General features: G+C 48.3%; 1 protein-coding gene across 2 annotated transcripts; it reads right to left on the bottom strand.

Annotated features, from left to right (window-relative positions):
- Positions 1–3,767: 3,767 nt before the first annotated feature.
- Positions 3,768–15,687, bottom strand: LOC134502535 (E3 ubiquitin-protein ligase MARCHF5-like). 2 transcript variants are annotated; one of them, XM_063310908.1, is made up of 6 exons: positions 15,582–15,687; positions 8,926–9,128; positions 6,945–7,075; positions 5,951–6,134; positions 5,251–5,420; positions 3,768–4,140 (listed from the first exon to the last, which is right to left on the bottom strand). In XM_063310908.1, exons 1-6 carry the CDS (start codon positions 15,623–15,625, stop codon positions 3,982–3,984), a joined length of 891 nt encoding a protein of 296 aa, XP_063166978.1. In that variant the 5' UTR covers positions 15,626–15,687; the 3' UTR covers positions 3,768–3,981. The 2 variants fall into 2 exon arrangements, with proteins under 2 accessions (XP_063166978.1, XP_063166979.1); XM_063310909.1 differs by lacking the exon at positions 15,582–15,687 and adding an exon at positions 10,810–10,829.
- Positions 15,688–16,103: the final 416 nt, after the last annotated feature.

The following is a 16,103-nucleotide window of genomic DNA, read 5'->3' as shown; positions in this document are numbered from 1 at the left end:
TCTTGGGAGGTGCAGAAACCAGCTCTGCAATCGAGGAAGGTATAGCAGAAAGCCAGCCTGGATGGTACAGCTTTCTCCAGGTTGAGTAGACTTGTTCCAAGCTCTGAACTCCAAAAAAGAAATGGGTGGGGTCATGACAGAAATTAAAATTTATTTGGCCTACGTTTGGTTGCAATTAAATATTGGGATGTGTGGATCAGCTCCGGTCAGAGTCAAAGTATTGATTCAGTTCAGACAGATGATTTATTCCAATTTAAGAATTCAAATCTGGGGGGACCTGGTTGATTTGATTTTCCAAATTAAGTTTTGAAAAATCGCTGAATTGATTTTTGAGGTTCTTGGATGGATTCCAAGCTTGGATGCAAATCCATCAACCCAATTTGGAAAGTTTCTTCAGGGGTCAATCAGATGGCCTTTCAGTCAAATCTCTGGATCAAAGCTGGGATTCAGCAAATCATGGTTAAGCAGTAGCTTAGTTCAAGGTGGCAACCTAGCCAATCTCTTTTAGATGTCATCTACTGTCTCTCTCTCTGTCTCCCAAACAGGAAGTTCCCAGAAAAGGACAGACAGGGGTCTTGATTGATCACTTGCAGAACACTTCAGAAATTTAAGTTCAATTAAGTCAATCACAGCCATTCCTGGTGTGAGGAGATGCCCTTCTTCAGGGGAGCCTTCCCCAAGAGATAACACACTCCCTAAGTGGTGTGTTACAATTCCCATCACTCCCAGGCAGCATAATCAACACAGGGGATGATGGGAGCTATAGCTCCATAGATCTGGAAGGCACCAGACTGGAGAAGGCTGTTCTTGTATTAAATCCAATAACTGTTGTTATATCCTGCCTTTGTTTTGTACAACTGAAGGTAGTGTAAAAAATGTTCCCGCTTCCTATTTTCTCCACAACCACCACCCTGTGAGGTGGGTTTGGCTGAGAGGGAGGGATTGGCCCAGTCACCCAGCTGCTTCCCTGCCCAAGGGAGGACTCGAACTCATGGCCTTCCAGTTTCTAGCCCAGCACTTTCACCACTAGACTGGCTCTCTAATAAAGAGAAGGTTCTGCACATCTGGCTATGGAAAACCTAAAAGGGTCCTTCTTATTTCCCTAAAAATTCAGTCAGTCCAAGAGGGAAATGTTGAGGGGAAAAGACAATTGCGCATCCTTGCATTTGAAAAGGCTGAGAACTCCGCCTGGGGAATGAAAAATAGTCTTTGGGCTGGACAGGTTGAGGGCTTGGACGAGGCTCCCGCTGGGAAGAAAATAACCTTTCAGCAAAATAAACTCTGATAGATCTGGCAAGCTTCAAACCTGGTCACCTTTTTTGTCTAAAGCCAGGAGCTGGAGAGAATCCCTCAATATTCTTTAAACTGCCAGCACCATCTTGTGGTTGAAAAAGAGTAGATTTTATGGATTTCTTGGGATAACGGTAACCTGGTTTGTTGTACATGTTTTTAGCTGGGATTTGCCAGCTTTAGGGAGAACAACACTGAAGAGAAGGTCAGTTGTGCCCACAAGTGTCAAAATGACATCACACACGGAGTGGGTGGCATTCGTGTGACCACATCATCACACCCATTTTGTCATTTGCCTCCTCCAGACAGCCATGTGAAGGGACCCAGTTTCCCCAAACCTGGATTCGATGATGTTTTGATCTAACCCAGCAGGCTAATTCTCGTGACTTAAGGATGGCCTCTGGACTGCCTGGAAGGAATGGAGGGCTACCTGGATGTTCTCTGCCCCTGGAGAAGAGAGGAAGTAGGTGAAGGTGGGAACATCAAAGATCGAGAGATAGGTACCTCCTGCTTCTCCACCAACTGAAAATTTAAACCTTTCCCCACCCTGGCACTCCTCAAATGTGCTGGAATTCCTGGCAGCTGTAGCGCCAAGATATCCATCTGGAGGATGGCTGGGGTGGGAGATACTCTTGTAGGGCATTAAAGGGCAGTCTGCAGATCAGCCTTCCTCAGTTGGGGGGCACTTCAGATGCATGGACTCCAACTCCCAGAATTCCCTAGCCCATATGGCCATTTCTGAGAATTCTGGGAAATAAAGCCCACACCCAGCCTGAAAAAGGATGCAGTAGGTCCTCAGCATCATTTGATCCTTAAGAGGGGAGGACTTCTGGGAGGAGGGACCCATGGAGAACTTGGTAACCAGAGGACCTGTTCCTCTTTGAGGCTATTGACATTTAATCATTAAAAAAATGACCCATAGGGGGAAGTCTTTGAGGAAATCACCTACTAGACCCCAAACTCTGCAGGTTGTCCATGGGATGACTGTGTTGATTCACTGGCCAAAGGAGGCCAGAGTTATCTGTCCTTTATTAGCAAATCAGAAAAGACCAAAGGAATAGAGGTGTTAAGAAGGTAGGGTTGGCAGAATTATGACCATTGTGTTGCACATGGGAAATACCTTAAATCAGGGCTTATGTGCTAAAGCAATATAGGTAGTCCTCATTGAGCGACAATTGGGACTGACACCTCGGTTGCTAAGTGACACCGTGACTGTGCTTACGATCTTCCTTCAGCTTTCCTTTGGTTTACAGACTTGCGAAGGTTGTAAATGTGAGGATTGGTAATAAAGTTACTTTTTCATCAGTTGTAACTGTGAATGGTTGCTAAACGAGGACAACCTGAAGTTAAAAAAAAAGTATTCTTGTGTATCACATTTGTGTTCTGCCTGAAGTGATCAGCCGGCATGTATGGCTCCCCTACTCTTTGTACTCACAACGATCCTGCAAGGTAGCCTAGAGCAGGAGAGAACCCTTCCTTGTGAATTAGAACTCTGAATTTAACTCTTAGATCTATTACCCACCTGTTTTTGTGGGGTGGGGGAGGAATGGGAATTTCCATTAGCACTTACAGGAAGCATTTCACTGCACTCAACTGCCATAGCTAGAGAAGGCATTTTCAAGGGGTGCCCAGCTGGTGAGGGAAGGGTAACCATTCCACCCCCACATAGCAATTCATCTTTACAAATTTTTCCATTGACCCCAATGGAAAATGTCATGTGCAAGCAGGGGGTACTATGGGAATTCGGAGGAAGAGTTCACCCCTCCTCGCTATAAGCTTTGCCACCCCCCAAAAATCACAAAATCATCTGCCTGGATAACATGAAGCCCAGTTGTAAAAAATAATAATAAAAGAAAAAGCTTCAATTGCATCAGTGGAAATTCCACTCCAAGCCCCCCTCGCCCCCCCACGGTAAAATAACTGTCATTTGGAACAGAACACGGTGGGATGGCAAATCAGAAAAATAGGTTTATTGCTTTGCAAAAATATTACTTAATCTGGAGGTAGCTGCTCCTCCAGGTATGCCAAGTGTGTTTTAAAATGGGCCATGGGCAGATGTGCAGTTGGCTTCTCTTGAACCCAGAGAGACCCTCGTGATTGCTACTCTGTTGACAGGAAAGGCAAGCTGGATGGCAACAGGGGGTACATAAGAGTCCAGTTTTACATTACAATGCATGCAAGAAGAGGCGGGGGCTTTGGCTGCATGGTTACGGCCATCATTTTGACCCTTCTGAGCCCCCCACGGACACCCCTGCCTCCCTGTAGAAAGGGAACAGGTTACAACCCAGTGCCTTTCTTCAACAAGCAAAGTCACACTATGGATTCCCCCATTGGCAAGAGGGAGCTCATCCCTGATTTACTGAGTTTATGATTTCTAAAGAGAGCAGGGGACAGACCCAGGGGGGGTTCAGAACAAACAAAGACACAAGACAGCACAGAGCGAGGGCAACTTGTCGGGACGCAAAGAAGGAACTGGCTTGAAAACGAGCACTGTTTACTGATACAGATCTCAGAGATTTGGCTCATCCAGCCTCGTCAGCCTCTCCCCTCCACACATAGCAGCCACATCTGGGAGGCCTGGAAGGCGTTTCCTTCAAGAGTGATGCTAGATGAGCTACGATCTATTCCAGAGAAGAATCTGCTTATTCTGGAGGAGTGGAAACATCCGCAGACGCCTAGACAACGTTCTTCCTAGCTGAGCCCCACTTCACTGCCGCTGTCTTCCTCGGGCTGAGCCAAGTCCTTTTCCGCGTCCCAGTTGAGGATGCGCCGGTTGGCTTGGATTAAGTACTGCTGTTGGCGAAAATAAACTTTCAATGCTCCCTTGATGGCCACAAAGGCAATGCCACCCTACCAGGAGAGAAGAAAAAGGAAGGGAAGGGAATTCAGTGACAGACCGTGGATCAGCCTTTCTCAGTTTGGGTGCTCTCCAAGACGGTGGCCTTCAACCTGGACAATCCTAACTTACTAAATTTAAAGTAATCGAATGAGGACGGTGAGAATAGCAGAAATACTCGAAAAAACACCATTGTCCTAACAGCCAGGAAACACGCTGAGACAAGGAACTGGTCTCTAATGTTTTATTGCTTGTACATAACAGGAATCCTAACAAACTGAAGAAGCGTGGGAAAAACCCAGCCATATAAACCCCAAAGGTTAAGGCGGTCCCGATCTGTGTCTCTTTGAATGGCTGCCCAATTCCTCAGTGCTACGCATGCGCTTGACAGCCTGGATGGGAGCCCCCTGCTTGCCATCCTTACTCATGACAACCATAGCCTAATCTGAGCTCCAAGCCTTGATGTGCAGGGAGGTGATGTAATGGGCAGAAGGAATAACCTTGAGGAAAAGAAATTTGAGCTTGGAGCAGAAATGTAATTTGAGAAAGCGTCTGAGGCTTGACCCTCCCCAGTTCTCACAAAGAAAAAGGGAGGGAGCGGGGAAGGACATTCAGACTTGCAAGATTCTGTTAGCTTAACTTATAATAAAAGTAGGATTAGCCTGCCTGTCTTTGGTTTCCCAATCTGGTCTACCTTGAAGGCTGACGTCTATCTTGCAAGTCTAAATGTGCTTCCCTGCTCCCTCCCTTTATCTTCGTGAGAACTAGCGAGGGTCTAGTCCGAGATGCTTTCTCGGGTTACAGTTCTGCCCCGGACTCAGTCCTCTTTTATCTGACCGTTGTCTTGGTTGTGGCACTTCCTCCCATTCCTCAAGGTTATTCCTTCTGTCCATTACACCTCTTCAGCTGAGAGTGCTGAAAGCTAACTAGATTTTGGTTAATGCTGTAACGTGTGTGTGTGTTTGTGTGTGTGTGAGAGAGAGAGCGAGCCAGTAGCACAATAGCAAAAGACAGAAAATCCATACTGAATGCGGCTGGGCTGAATTGGGAGCGATTCTTTGGGAGGCAACCCAAACATTTTTAATGCCGCAAAGCGCTTTCCTTCAGCTCATCTCCTGACTCACCAGGATGGTACGTTGCAGGTTGGAGTTGACTCTCCGAAAGGTGACCCGGCCCACAAGGTTGGCGATAGTTGGGAACACCAGGGCCCCACACAAGGTGCGCGAGATGGAAAGGTGGTCACTCTGGTAGCGTGACTCAGCTAGAGGTAGTGGTGGGACTGGACGGCTGGTCCCTGAGGACAGAAGAGAAAACAGGATAATAAATTGCTCTAAGGCAGAGTTTCTCAACCTTGGCGACTTTAAGACGTGTGGACTTCAACTCCCAGAATTCCCTAGCCAGCATGGCTGGCTAGGGAATTCTGGGAGTTGAAGTCCACACGTCTTAAAGTCGCCAAGGTTGAGAAACACTGCTGTAAGGGGACTGGATTCCCAGATTCCAGTGACTGAACTGCTGACCTCTTAGCTTCTTTATAAGGCCTTACAGGTAGTCCTTGGTTTACAATGGCAATTGGGACCAGGAATTCTGTTGCTAAGCAACTTGGTCAAGTGCAACGTCATGTAACTGTCCCACTTAGCGACAGCAGTTCCAGCCTCCTTCCCATGAGTCAAACTCACGGCCAAGGTTGATTGTGCTGCCATCTTGACCATTTTACCCCCCCCCCCACTTGTGGACACCCCTGCAGCTGGGGAAAAGTCAGCTCTGTGACCCCCACCCCCGGCCCTGTCCTTATCACCTCAAAGCAGGTGCCCAGAATCCACAGACCTGGGACCCAGGAATGCAGGACCTGGAGCTTGCTAGAATATTTCCGCCACACCCGGAGCACGTAGTCTTCCCAGCGGATCATCTTGCCCAGCACCAGCATGACTGGAATGGTCGGCAGCCCCATGAGCAGGAAGAGGGGATCAGCTCGCTCCATCACATCCAGCCCCTTTTTATGGCCGACCACCTGTGGAGATTGAGAGCCAGGGTGGGTGGGGGGTTAAGAGTTGGGCTGGCATTGGGGAGACCCAGATTCTAGTCCCACCTCAACCAAAGAAACTCTGGATGATGCTGGGCAGGTCACTGTTGGTCAGCCCAACCTACCTCGCAGGGCAGTTGTTGTGGGAGGAAACGGGAGATGGCTTTGTATGTTACCTTGAGCTCTGGAATGAAAGGCGGGATAGGAAGCTAACAAACCAACCCAAACCACCTTTTATGGGACAGCCAGGGTGGGGCAGAGGTGAAGGCCCACTCGAAAGGCCGAGAGGTGAAGACAGAGGTGAAGCCCATTCTAAAGTCTGTTTCAGCCATGCAACGTTAGTCTATAGCTAACCAGCCATTTAAACCTAGTTACCTATGCAGCTCCAATCAAATTCTTTGCCATCTTTCAGTCTTTGTCCCTTGTGAAAAGAACCCAGTTCTGCCTGGGGTCTGCTGGCCCGGATCTTGTTAAGGTTGCTTCAGAAGCAAGAACGTGTGCAAGGGCGGGCGTGTGTGAATGAAAATCTGGAAGGTGGCAGGCACAGTGTCATGACTGAGGCCTGCCTTTGTCCTGCCCCCTTGCAGGTGTTGACCCCCCACCCACCCAAGACGCCCCTGTCCAGAAGTTTAATCCTGATGGAGAATATCAATTCACCAACATTCTTCTGACCCCACCAGTAATCAAAAAATTAAGTTTTGGTCTTAATCAAGTCTTGCAGACCAACGTAGTTACTTGGGGGTCAGTGCAGGAGGGTCTCTGGGGGCCAGCCTCTCCTGCTGCCCACCCAGGCCTTACCTGCATCACAGTCACAGCCCCATAAGTCACTGCCGACCAGTACAGTGTCCCCACCACAATGCCAGCAGCAGCAAAAGGGCTCACTTTGGATAAAACCCGGTCCACTTGCTGCAAGAAATAGACCAGAGGTCCTGCAAAGAGATAACAAAGCCAGGGTGGGTGGGGGGTCAGCATCAGAAGACGACCCTGAGCACCAGAGACCAGCCTGCACAGAACAGAATCCTAAACCAGAATCCTAAACACCTTCAGAAAGCAAAAAGAAAGAGACACGGACAACGGAGTAGGTTGCTGAAGCAATCTCTCCTTAGAGCAGGGGTCTTTGGGGGTGACTGGGCGGGCTCTCAAAATAGCTCTGGACACAATGGTGCTTTCCCTGAAAAAGCAGGTCCCCAACCTTGGGGGGGGGGATCCTCCAGGACTGGCAGCTGATGCTCAGGAAGAAAGGAGATGCTGTACCCAGTTGCAGCCCTTTTTTGGAAGAGGAAGCCACTGCAATAGGAAGTCATATCCGCATCATCCCGGGATTAGACTGCTGCAACACGCTTGATGTGGGGCTGCCCTTGAAGACAACTCAGGAACGCCAGTCGGCTCCAAATGCAATTGTCTTTGGGGGTTCAGCAGCAGGACGCTTATGCTAAGGTTTCTGGGTGGGTTCCGAGTAAGTTCCCAGACATCACGCAAAAGGATGGTTTTAACCTTCAGAGTCCTCCATGACTTGGTGCAGGACCACCTCACCTGCCTCATACTTTCATCCTGAGGGGGACTGCTTCCGGTCTCTATCCCATGTGAGGCTAAGGGGGAGGGGGCAAAGGGGTGCTTCCTTGGTAGAGGCCTCACCTTCTGGGACACCCAAAGACAGGAGAGCCTCCCCACAATCGTTCTCCATAAAGCTGTAATGCCATTTTATCTCAATACCCTCTGGGGATCAACCTGGATTGCTTCTGTAACATTTATGGTGCTTGCTTTTCTTTTGTTACTATATGAAGAGCCTGGGTGGGGAGAACTCAGGCCGATACAGAAAGGTTGTGAGACATAAATAAAGAATGGTGGTGTGGCCAGTCAGAAAACACACTCCGATCCAGATTGATCCTTCCCAGACAGTTGGGGGACAGTGGGGAACAATCAAGCTGGATAAATGGGTACTTTCTGGTTAACAAGATCACTTGCAAACAAGCCCTGAGGCTTGCAGCTTTCTACCATTTTTATTTTCTAAGAATGGCTCTTTTATATACACGGGGCTCAGCCGTATTCTGGTAAATAACAGTTAAGTCTGAGGATGCCGCTCTGCTTTGCAACATACCTATTACTATTATATCATCACCACCACCACCACCACCATCACCATCATCTTACGAGATTCCAACATCACAAAAAACATTGGGGTGATCCATTCACTAGACCAGTGTTTCTCAACCTTGGCAACTTTAAGATGGGTGGACCAACTCCCAGAACGCCCCAGCCAGCATGGCTGGCTGGGGAATTCTGGGAGTTGAAGTCCACCCATCTTAAAGTTGCTAAGATTGAGAAATACTGCACTAGACCAACAGGACATGCCAACTTTTGAGTTCTCCACAATCCTTGATCAGGTGACATAGTTAAAATCAAGAAGGCGGAGGAAAATAAATCGTGAAGCTGCAGGTATGCTTGGGCCAAGTTTCCATTTTAAGCAGAGTTGTGGGAACACCTAAGAATGCAATGTAAGTCTCGTTGGTCCTGGGCAGTATCAGGCCACAGAGCTTGCTGGGAAGAAAGAGGAAAAGATTCGGAATCGTCTATTACTGGAAACATCAGTGACAGTCAATGGAAGTCTCCAGTGTGTCCATTCTGTGCAAGCCACACCAATCTGGTGGAGAACAGAAGCAACGTTTGCAAGGCGGTGTTGGTATTTACAAACCTGGAGGAAATGTGGTGTTTATTCAGCACCAAACGGGTGCATTTACCCAACGGTGATTGGGCCTTTCCTGGCCAGCTCTACACTCACCTACTTTAGGAAAGACGATGCGATACTCAGTCCCACACTGGGGGCAACTCACGCTGCCAACACTGTTGCCCTTTTGCTTCTCATCCAGCCATCTCTGGAGGCAGGCCTGGTGGATCCACTTGGTGGATCCTTTGCAACGGCAGGGGCAGACCCACTCCGCTGACCGGTCATCTCCTTCAGTGGCAAAACACACCCAGCAATGCCTGGGAGACAGAGGGAGAGAAAGGAGAAAGGAAGCATTGAACCAATCCAGAGTGATCCACTCCCCTGCAGAACATGTCACCTTCCCAATCAAAACAGGAAGATGGGAGATTGAAACTTTCCTGTGATCAATGATCAGAGGGAGGTGCAGTTGGGAGCCTGTTTCTCTAAGAAGAGGCATACATCTCGGGGGAAGTGGTGAGGAGAGCCAAGCGTGTAAGATGAGGTTCTGAAAAAAGATTGCATGGCACCAAAAACATCCCATAAAAAACTTGGATTTCTTTGCCCTATTCGGGATAACTTCTGGCACTCTGTGGCTACCTGAAAAAACCCTCAATCACCAAATTACCAGCACGGGATTTGACAGCCCGTTTGCAGAGTCTCCACAGAACAGCATATGCACAATTCTTGGCCAGAGCACTTTTAGGCAGAGACGGGGCAAAAATAATGGAGTTGGAAGGGACCACAAAGATCATCTAGTCCAACCAACGTGCAGGAAAACCAATTAAACCATCCTTGAGAGTGGCCATTTCTTTGGAAATGAAGAACCTGCAACCTTCCATTTTTGTACAGGTGTTATAACCAGGAGGTTTTTCTTTATACTGAAACAAATTTAGGTAACTGTAATTTATACCTGTTATTTCTGGTCCTAGTTTTTGTGGCTGTGGAAAATAAAATTGGATTCAATTTAATGGATGTCAACTTGTCCCTCCTCTCACACTAGAAATTATGTGTTTTTTTACGTCCTGAGAAATGAGATAATATTTGGAAGCAGCTCAGGCAGGCACCCCCCTAATTCACTGGAGTATAGGAAGGGGGAGGAAGCCCAGCACAATCAGATTTGCAAGATTCTGTTCTTATAGCCAGTCTCAATAGAAGTAGTTTAGCTTTCCTGGGGAGTTGATTTCCTGATCTGGCCTACCTAGTGGGGCTGACAGTTCTGATAACTGCATGTTTTCAGATCTGTCACCCAGAGATCTGGACAGAAATGCAGTTTACATGACAGTTAGACAAAGTCCATCCCTCCTTTGCACTTTCTTCCTGCAAGGCGGTCGAATTAGGGTCCACAGCCAACAACTCATAGGATCTCCAAACCTGGACATTAGGAAGGATCACAACTCAGTGGCCGAGCATAGCATTTGCATGCAACAGATTCTGGATTTAATCCCCAGCATTTCTAGGCAGGTCTGGGGTTGGTTCCTGTCCAGACTCTCATTGCATCACCCTGCCAAGTGACACAGAAAATACAGATTGGAGGTACAGGAGGTAGCTTTATTAAAGGTCTGCTTCCAATGTTGGCTCAACCACAGAAACATAGTCCAAACCAGATCAACATACAGTCAGTTGGGTATGGAGCTGTGCCAAGTCTAAATCACCAGCTGGTTTGAGATAGACTTGCAGGCTCCCAAAGAGTGGGATCTGCATCTTGAATCTGCTTCTGAACTGAACCCAGTTTCTCGTATTAATGAAACAATACGCCCAGAGAATTTTGAAACAATAAGCCCATTATAATAATTATCTACCCGAACCCCAGTGCTGAAAAACGTTGATATCAGAGCTGGTCTCACAGGTTTGGAACCACACCTAAGGTGCAGGGTGATCTTCAAATGAGACACACCCAGCATGTCCCAGTTTTGCCACACATGGCTTCATGGTTTGGAGCACCTTCTCAGCCATTTTTACATTGTAAGGTTTGATGTTCCCAAACCACAAGAGCCAGTTTGGCGTAGTGGTTAAGGTGCTGGGCTAGAAACCAGGAGACCGTGAGTTCTAGTCCTCCCTTAGGCATGAAAGCCTATGTAAGGAGTGCCTAAGACTAAATAAAAGACTCAGACTCTAAATCAAGTTTAAGCTCTGGCTTTCATTTAGAATACAATGCACACCAGTAGAAAGCTGAGAGTGAGGGGAGAGCGCCAAAAGTTGAATTAAATAGTCTCGCGCCAAACAGCGCTCCACCCCCACCCTCCCCGGGTGTGCCCCACGAGTTCACGAGTGACAGGCCATCAATACTTGATAGGTGAGAGGTCGTCCAGCCCCATTCACCCCAGGCATTTCCCTGTTTATCCTTTAGCCGGGCGATTTAGGGCGATTTAGGCTTCAGTATTCCTCGAAAGCGCCCGGATGCGCCCTTCCGAACCTTGCCCTGATCATTTCCTTGACAATGGTGTCAATGGTCGATTACCAGGCGATGAGAGCTTGTAGATCTCCCAAACCCATTATCTTCTTTGTCCTGTTTATCGCCCGTCCCTCTCCAGTCATTGACAAGCCTCTGCGCTTTGTCATGCGAGCCGTTGCAATGTCGCCAACATCGCGATCATGACAGCCGGCTGGGTGACTGGGCCAATCTCTCTCAGCCCAACCACTTCCCAGGGTTGTTACTGAGGGCAAGATAGGCAGCAGGAGTATTAAGCACATTTGCCGCCTTGAGTTGACCAAAATATTTATTTTTTAAAAGGGTGCGATAAAAATCTAGTAAGAGAAGGAAGACGGGGCTGAGTGGATGAGAGGATGCAGATGGCCTTAATGACTACAAACGTGACATTTGAATTGGGAACTTCTTGTTTCACCACTATGTTTTCTTAGCTGCAGTGCCAAGAGTCATGGTAATTGAACGCCAGAAATGTTCAGCGCAGAGATGTCAGTTCTGTCAACAACCAATAGTCTCCAGCTTTGCAGAAAAAAAAAATTGGTTACACTGTGGGAAGGATGAGAGAAAGAAGTGCTGGAATTAAATTACAGAAGGAAACGCACCTTCATGCTGGCAGAGGAAAATGATCTGATTTAGTGGGTTCTTCCTACCGTGCAAAAAAAGATCTTTATATAGCCATTTCATGGATTGGGGAGCTTTCAGCCGAGCATGAGTCTTGAGCCTCGTGGAGCCCTGCTGAGTTGAATGTCCAGAAATGCTTTCTTATTATTAATTTACTGATTCCTTTAACCACATGCATAAGGAAAAAACCTCACTACTGAAGGAAAAATATACTTGAAAAAAGCCAAACAATATCATCCTAAAATGGAAAACAAAGAACACTCCCACGATATTTCCAGTGAGTCTAATCCAGCCTTTCTCAACTTTTTGACCCCGGAGAAACCCTTGAAATATTTTTCAGGCCTCAGGGAACCCCTGCACATTCAGGCTCAAATAGAGGCCAGGAGTTACGAAATTATTATATTTGTTTCATGGGTAGGCCTGTATATATGCATTAATAGTGTTCTTAAACTAAAGATAAAGAATGAAACTTACTTCTTTAATGTGAAGTTGCCTGAATTTGAAATAATTTTTAAAATAAATCGTGATCTCCCAGGGAACCCCTTAGTGGCCTTGCGCAGAACCCTCGGGTGCCACAGAACCCTGGCTGAGAAACCCTGGTCAAAGATGACCCTTTCATTTTAAAGACAAGTTGTCTGGAGGAAAAAAAAAGCTACATTTGTATGAAACCATCACCGATGATTACCTGAACCTTAGTTTGCTCTGTCTATATTTTCTGAGTTAGCAAGATGCACTGAACTGTAAACAAATTGTATGTCCTGGATTTATATTACATACTAGGCTAAAACATGGTCTGCTAGATTGCAGTTCAGGGGCTGTGTTCACATATCACACTGCACCAGGTCACGTCAAGAAGCGGTTTTACAACATTTATTTATTTGTTTCTTTTGTATAACATGCTATGGTTAGGTTTTTGTAGCTCAGTATGGTCTCTGGACCAAAACCCTGTGGTTAACTTATGGTTCAATGTAGTGCATGAACCCAGAAAACTGAGGAATTCAATAACTAGCTTAAATGCGTTATGTGTGAACAGACCCACTGTGTTATACAAGCAAAACCCTCATCTTCCTTTCAGCTATATAAAATAATATATTCAAGCTTGGAAAAGAACTGAAAGCAGACTGGAAAACAGGAGACTTCACTCTCTCTGATGCACAGTGTCTTCCTAAGCTTAGCAGCATTAAACCTAGAGATGGATTGGGAAACTGAAAAACATCCCAAAACAAAGTCACTGGGAATTGGGGGCATATCAATTTAATAAGTAAATAAGACATAAATCCCAGGAGAAGGAAAGCCACTTTTGTTGCCAAGAAGTCAAACTCAACCAGAAGGAACGTACCCATCCTATCCTAAAAGATCCTGCACGGTTGATTGGTTTTCTGTAAAATACAGCAAACCTGTTTTGGCCCCTGAAAAAAGTCGAAAGATCAGAATACCACAATGTTATGAATGCAATTCCTTGCCTGCCAGCAGAACTCAAAGCAACCCCAACCCACCTTCCCTTGAGCAAGCGGTGCTCTCTGTCACGTACAGTTGTAATTGAAATTATTCAACCCCCCCTTGCAAATCAGGTTGTCAAAATGTACAGACTTTCAGCGGTTTGCAATGAACAAATCAAACAAATGCAGTTGAAATAGCTCAGCACAACGAATGCTTCAAGTGGTGTCCCCAAAGTCAACTGAAAATGCAACTGATCATGACTTCACCAGTCTGTACATTTTGACAATCAACCTGATTTGCAATGGGGGTTGAATAATTTCGATTACAACTGTACACAAAGGCAGTTAACCCCAGCCCCTCCCTTCACTGGATATAGAGAGTTTCAACCTTAAGGGAGAACTTGAGAGGCTGGTGAACCAAGGCTGGAAAACATATTAAATATTGGGTTTAATCTATCTCCAGACAGCTTCTGTTATACAACTGGAAGCTCCAGAAATTGGGAGAAATCCAGATAACTGAATCAATGAAAATACTGATTTAAGAGTAATCTATTTTCTATAGAAACAGGTTGTTTAGTCAGGAAGTTGTGTGAGATTGTGGGTTTGTTTGGCCTTGGAAAGCCTTATTATTGTCAGCTTTGTGAATAAGATAGGAAATGAAGTTCATCATCAGCTTCCTTTTACCCTTTCTTCAAGCTGAAGGTGTTACTTTTACTTAGGACATTCTGGTGATCTGAAATATACTTTGGAATCTCTGCTCTCTTCTGAGATCATCCACAGCTCACTATTGTAGCAGACTGGCACGATCCTGCAGTCTGCTTGGAGAATTACAATTTCTCTTGCATATTCTTTTTAACCAAGTAGTATTTATCCCCTCCAGTACTTATTGTTCAGTATTTAAAGTGAAAAATATTTGTTTACAGTCTCTTCTTTTTTTAATAGTTTGATTTTATCTCCTGTGAGATTGGCTGATTTTCCATGGGAGTGGAAGAGAGGAAGGACTAAACCAGGGTTTCTCAAACTTGGCGACTTTAAGATGTGTGGACTTCAACTCCCAGAATTCCCCACACTGAACTAAACCTTCTAAATTTCCTTTTTTTTTTTTTTAATTTGATGATGCCAGGATGATAGTAATTTGGTAGCTTCCACTGTCACCACCTATCTCAAAGCAGGAGACTGGGCCTGGGTATGAAAACTCAGAGAAGATTTGCGGTCCCTGGGCCCTCTGTTCTATGGGCACAACTGTCCCACTACATACCCTTTCACCCAAACGGTCTTCAAACTTCTGAACAACATGGAATATTTAGGAGTAAATGCAATCGGTCTCCATCCTTCAGTTTTGGCCCCGCTTTTGGCTTCATCCCGGGGGTGCCCAAAGGAGACCGGAAGGGACTCAGACCTGACGAGTGGCATTAAGCAGAAAGCAGGGCAGAGCCAGTTTCGTATTGGGGTTTAAGGCACAGGCTAGAATCCAGGAGACCATGAGTTCCAGATCCGCCTTGGGCACAAAGCCAGCCAGGTGACCTTGGGCCAGTCCCTCTCTCCCAGTGTAATGTTATGTGGGAATGACCTCAGGAGACAGGAGGGAGAGCAACGAACCGGACCACCCTCATGCAAAAGGTATCTCAGCCCCCAAAGGAAAAGGGACATGGAAAATGTCTCAGAAGGGACCCTCCCTAGTTTTCTGGAGAGTAAAAGGAAAGGAGGGGAGAAATGCTTTCAGTCTTGCAAGATGCTGTTAACTTAACCTTACAGTAAAGGTTAAGCTAGTGCTCCTGGGTGCGCTTCTTGCCCGGAGTACCTCGCAGGGCCCCGGGAAGGAGGAGGCCAGGGCAACCCCCTTTCGAAATCTCGCCAAGAAAACTGCAGGGACTTGTCCGGGCAGTCGCCAGGAGTCAACGCTGACTCAGAGGCCTACACACACACACACACAAACACACGCGGGCACACAAACGCCGGCCGGAGCCCCCTCTGCGCCACTCCGCTCGCAGGGCCAACGGGGTCCGTCCCGGGGAGCTGCCGGGGTCGCCTCGTCCGGGCTCCCTTTCGGGGCAGCGCAGCGTGGGCCGCCCTTCCCCGCCGACCTCCACGGGTCCGGTCTGCTGCGCTCCGGCCAGCCGCCAAGGTCGACCAGCCCTGGCGCAGCCAGGCAGGGGGAAGCGCGTCGCGTCCCGGCCCGCGCTGGCTGGGGCCGCTGGGGGCAGAGCCCGGGCGCCCCTCCCGCCCGGCCGCCCACCCGAGCGCACCTCTCCGAAGCCTCCTGGGCCGCCGCCGCCGCCGCCGCCGCCATCGCGCTCTCCAACGCCTCCCGCGGCTGCTCCACCCGCCCTGCGCAGCCCCGGCGCGGCTCTCCCGCTCAGCGTCCCCCGCCTGGCATCCCCGCGCAGGGAAGCGCCGCTGGGCCGCGCGCAAAGTCCGGAGCGGCCGCTCGGCTTGCGCAAGCCGCGTCCCCGGCGGCGCCACCCCGGCCCCAGGCTTCCGGGCCCGCCTAGAGACGCGCCGGCCGCCGCCTCCGCCGCGGCCGCGCCAGCCACCGTTGACGCGCCGTTGGGGCGGCCCGAGGCTTCTGCAACCGGGCGCCCGCCGGACAGGGCGGCAGGGGAGCCGGGGGCGACTGCTGGCGGCCCAGGCGGGGGAGCCGCCCGACGAGCCCCCGCCCGCCCCGCCGGCGAGTCCCCGGCGCCCCCTGCAGAGGCGGGACTGCGTCGCCCATCATCCCCTCCACCACTATGTGATGGGGATGATGAGGTTTGGAGTCCGTCGCAGGC

The sequence above is a fragment of the Candoia aspera genome, chromosome 9, assembly GCF_035149785.1.
Source record: "Candoia aspera isolate rCanAsp1 chromosome 9, rCanAsp1.hap2, whole genome shotgun sequence".
In the NCBI taxonomy this organism is placed as follows: Eukaryota; Metazoa; Chordata; class Lepidosauria; order Squamata; family Boidae; genus Candoia; species Candoia aspera.
Note: the sequence above shows the minus strand (reverse complement) of the source record. Positions and strands in the feature narration are given on the sequence as shown.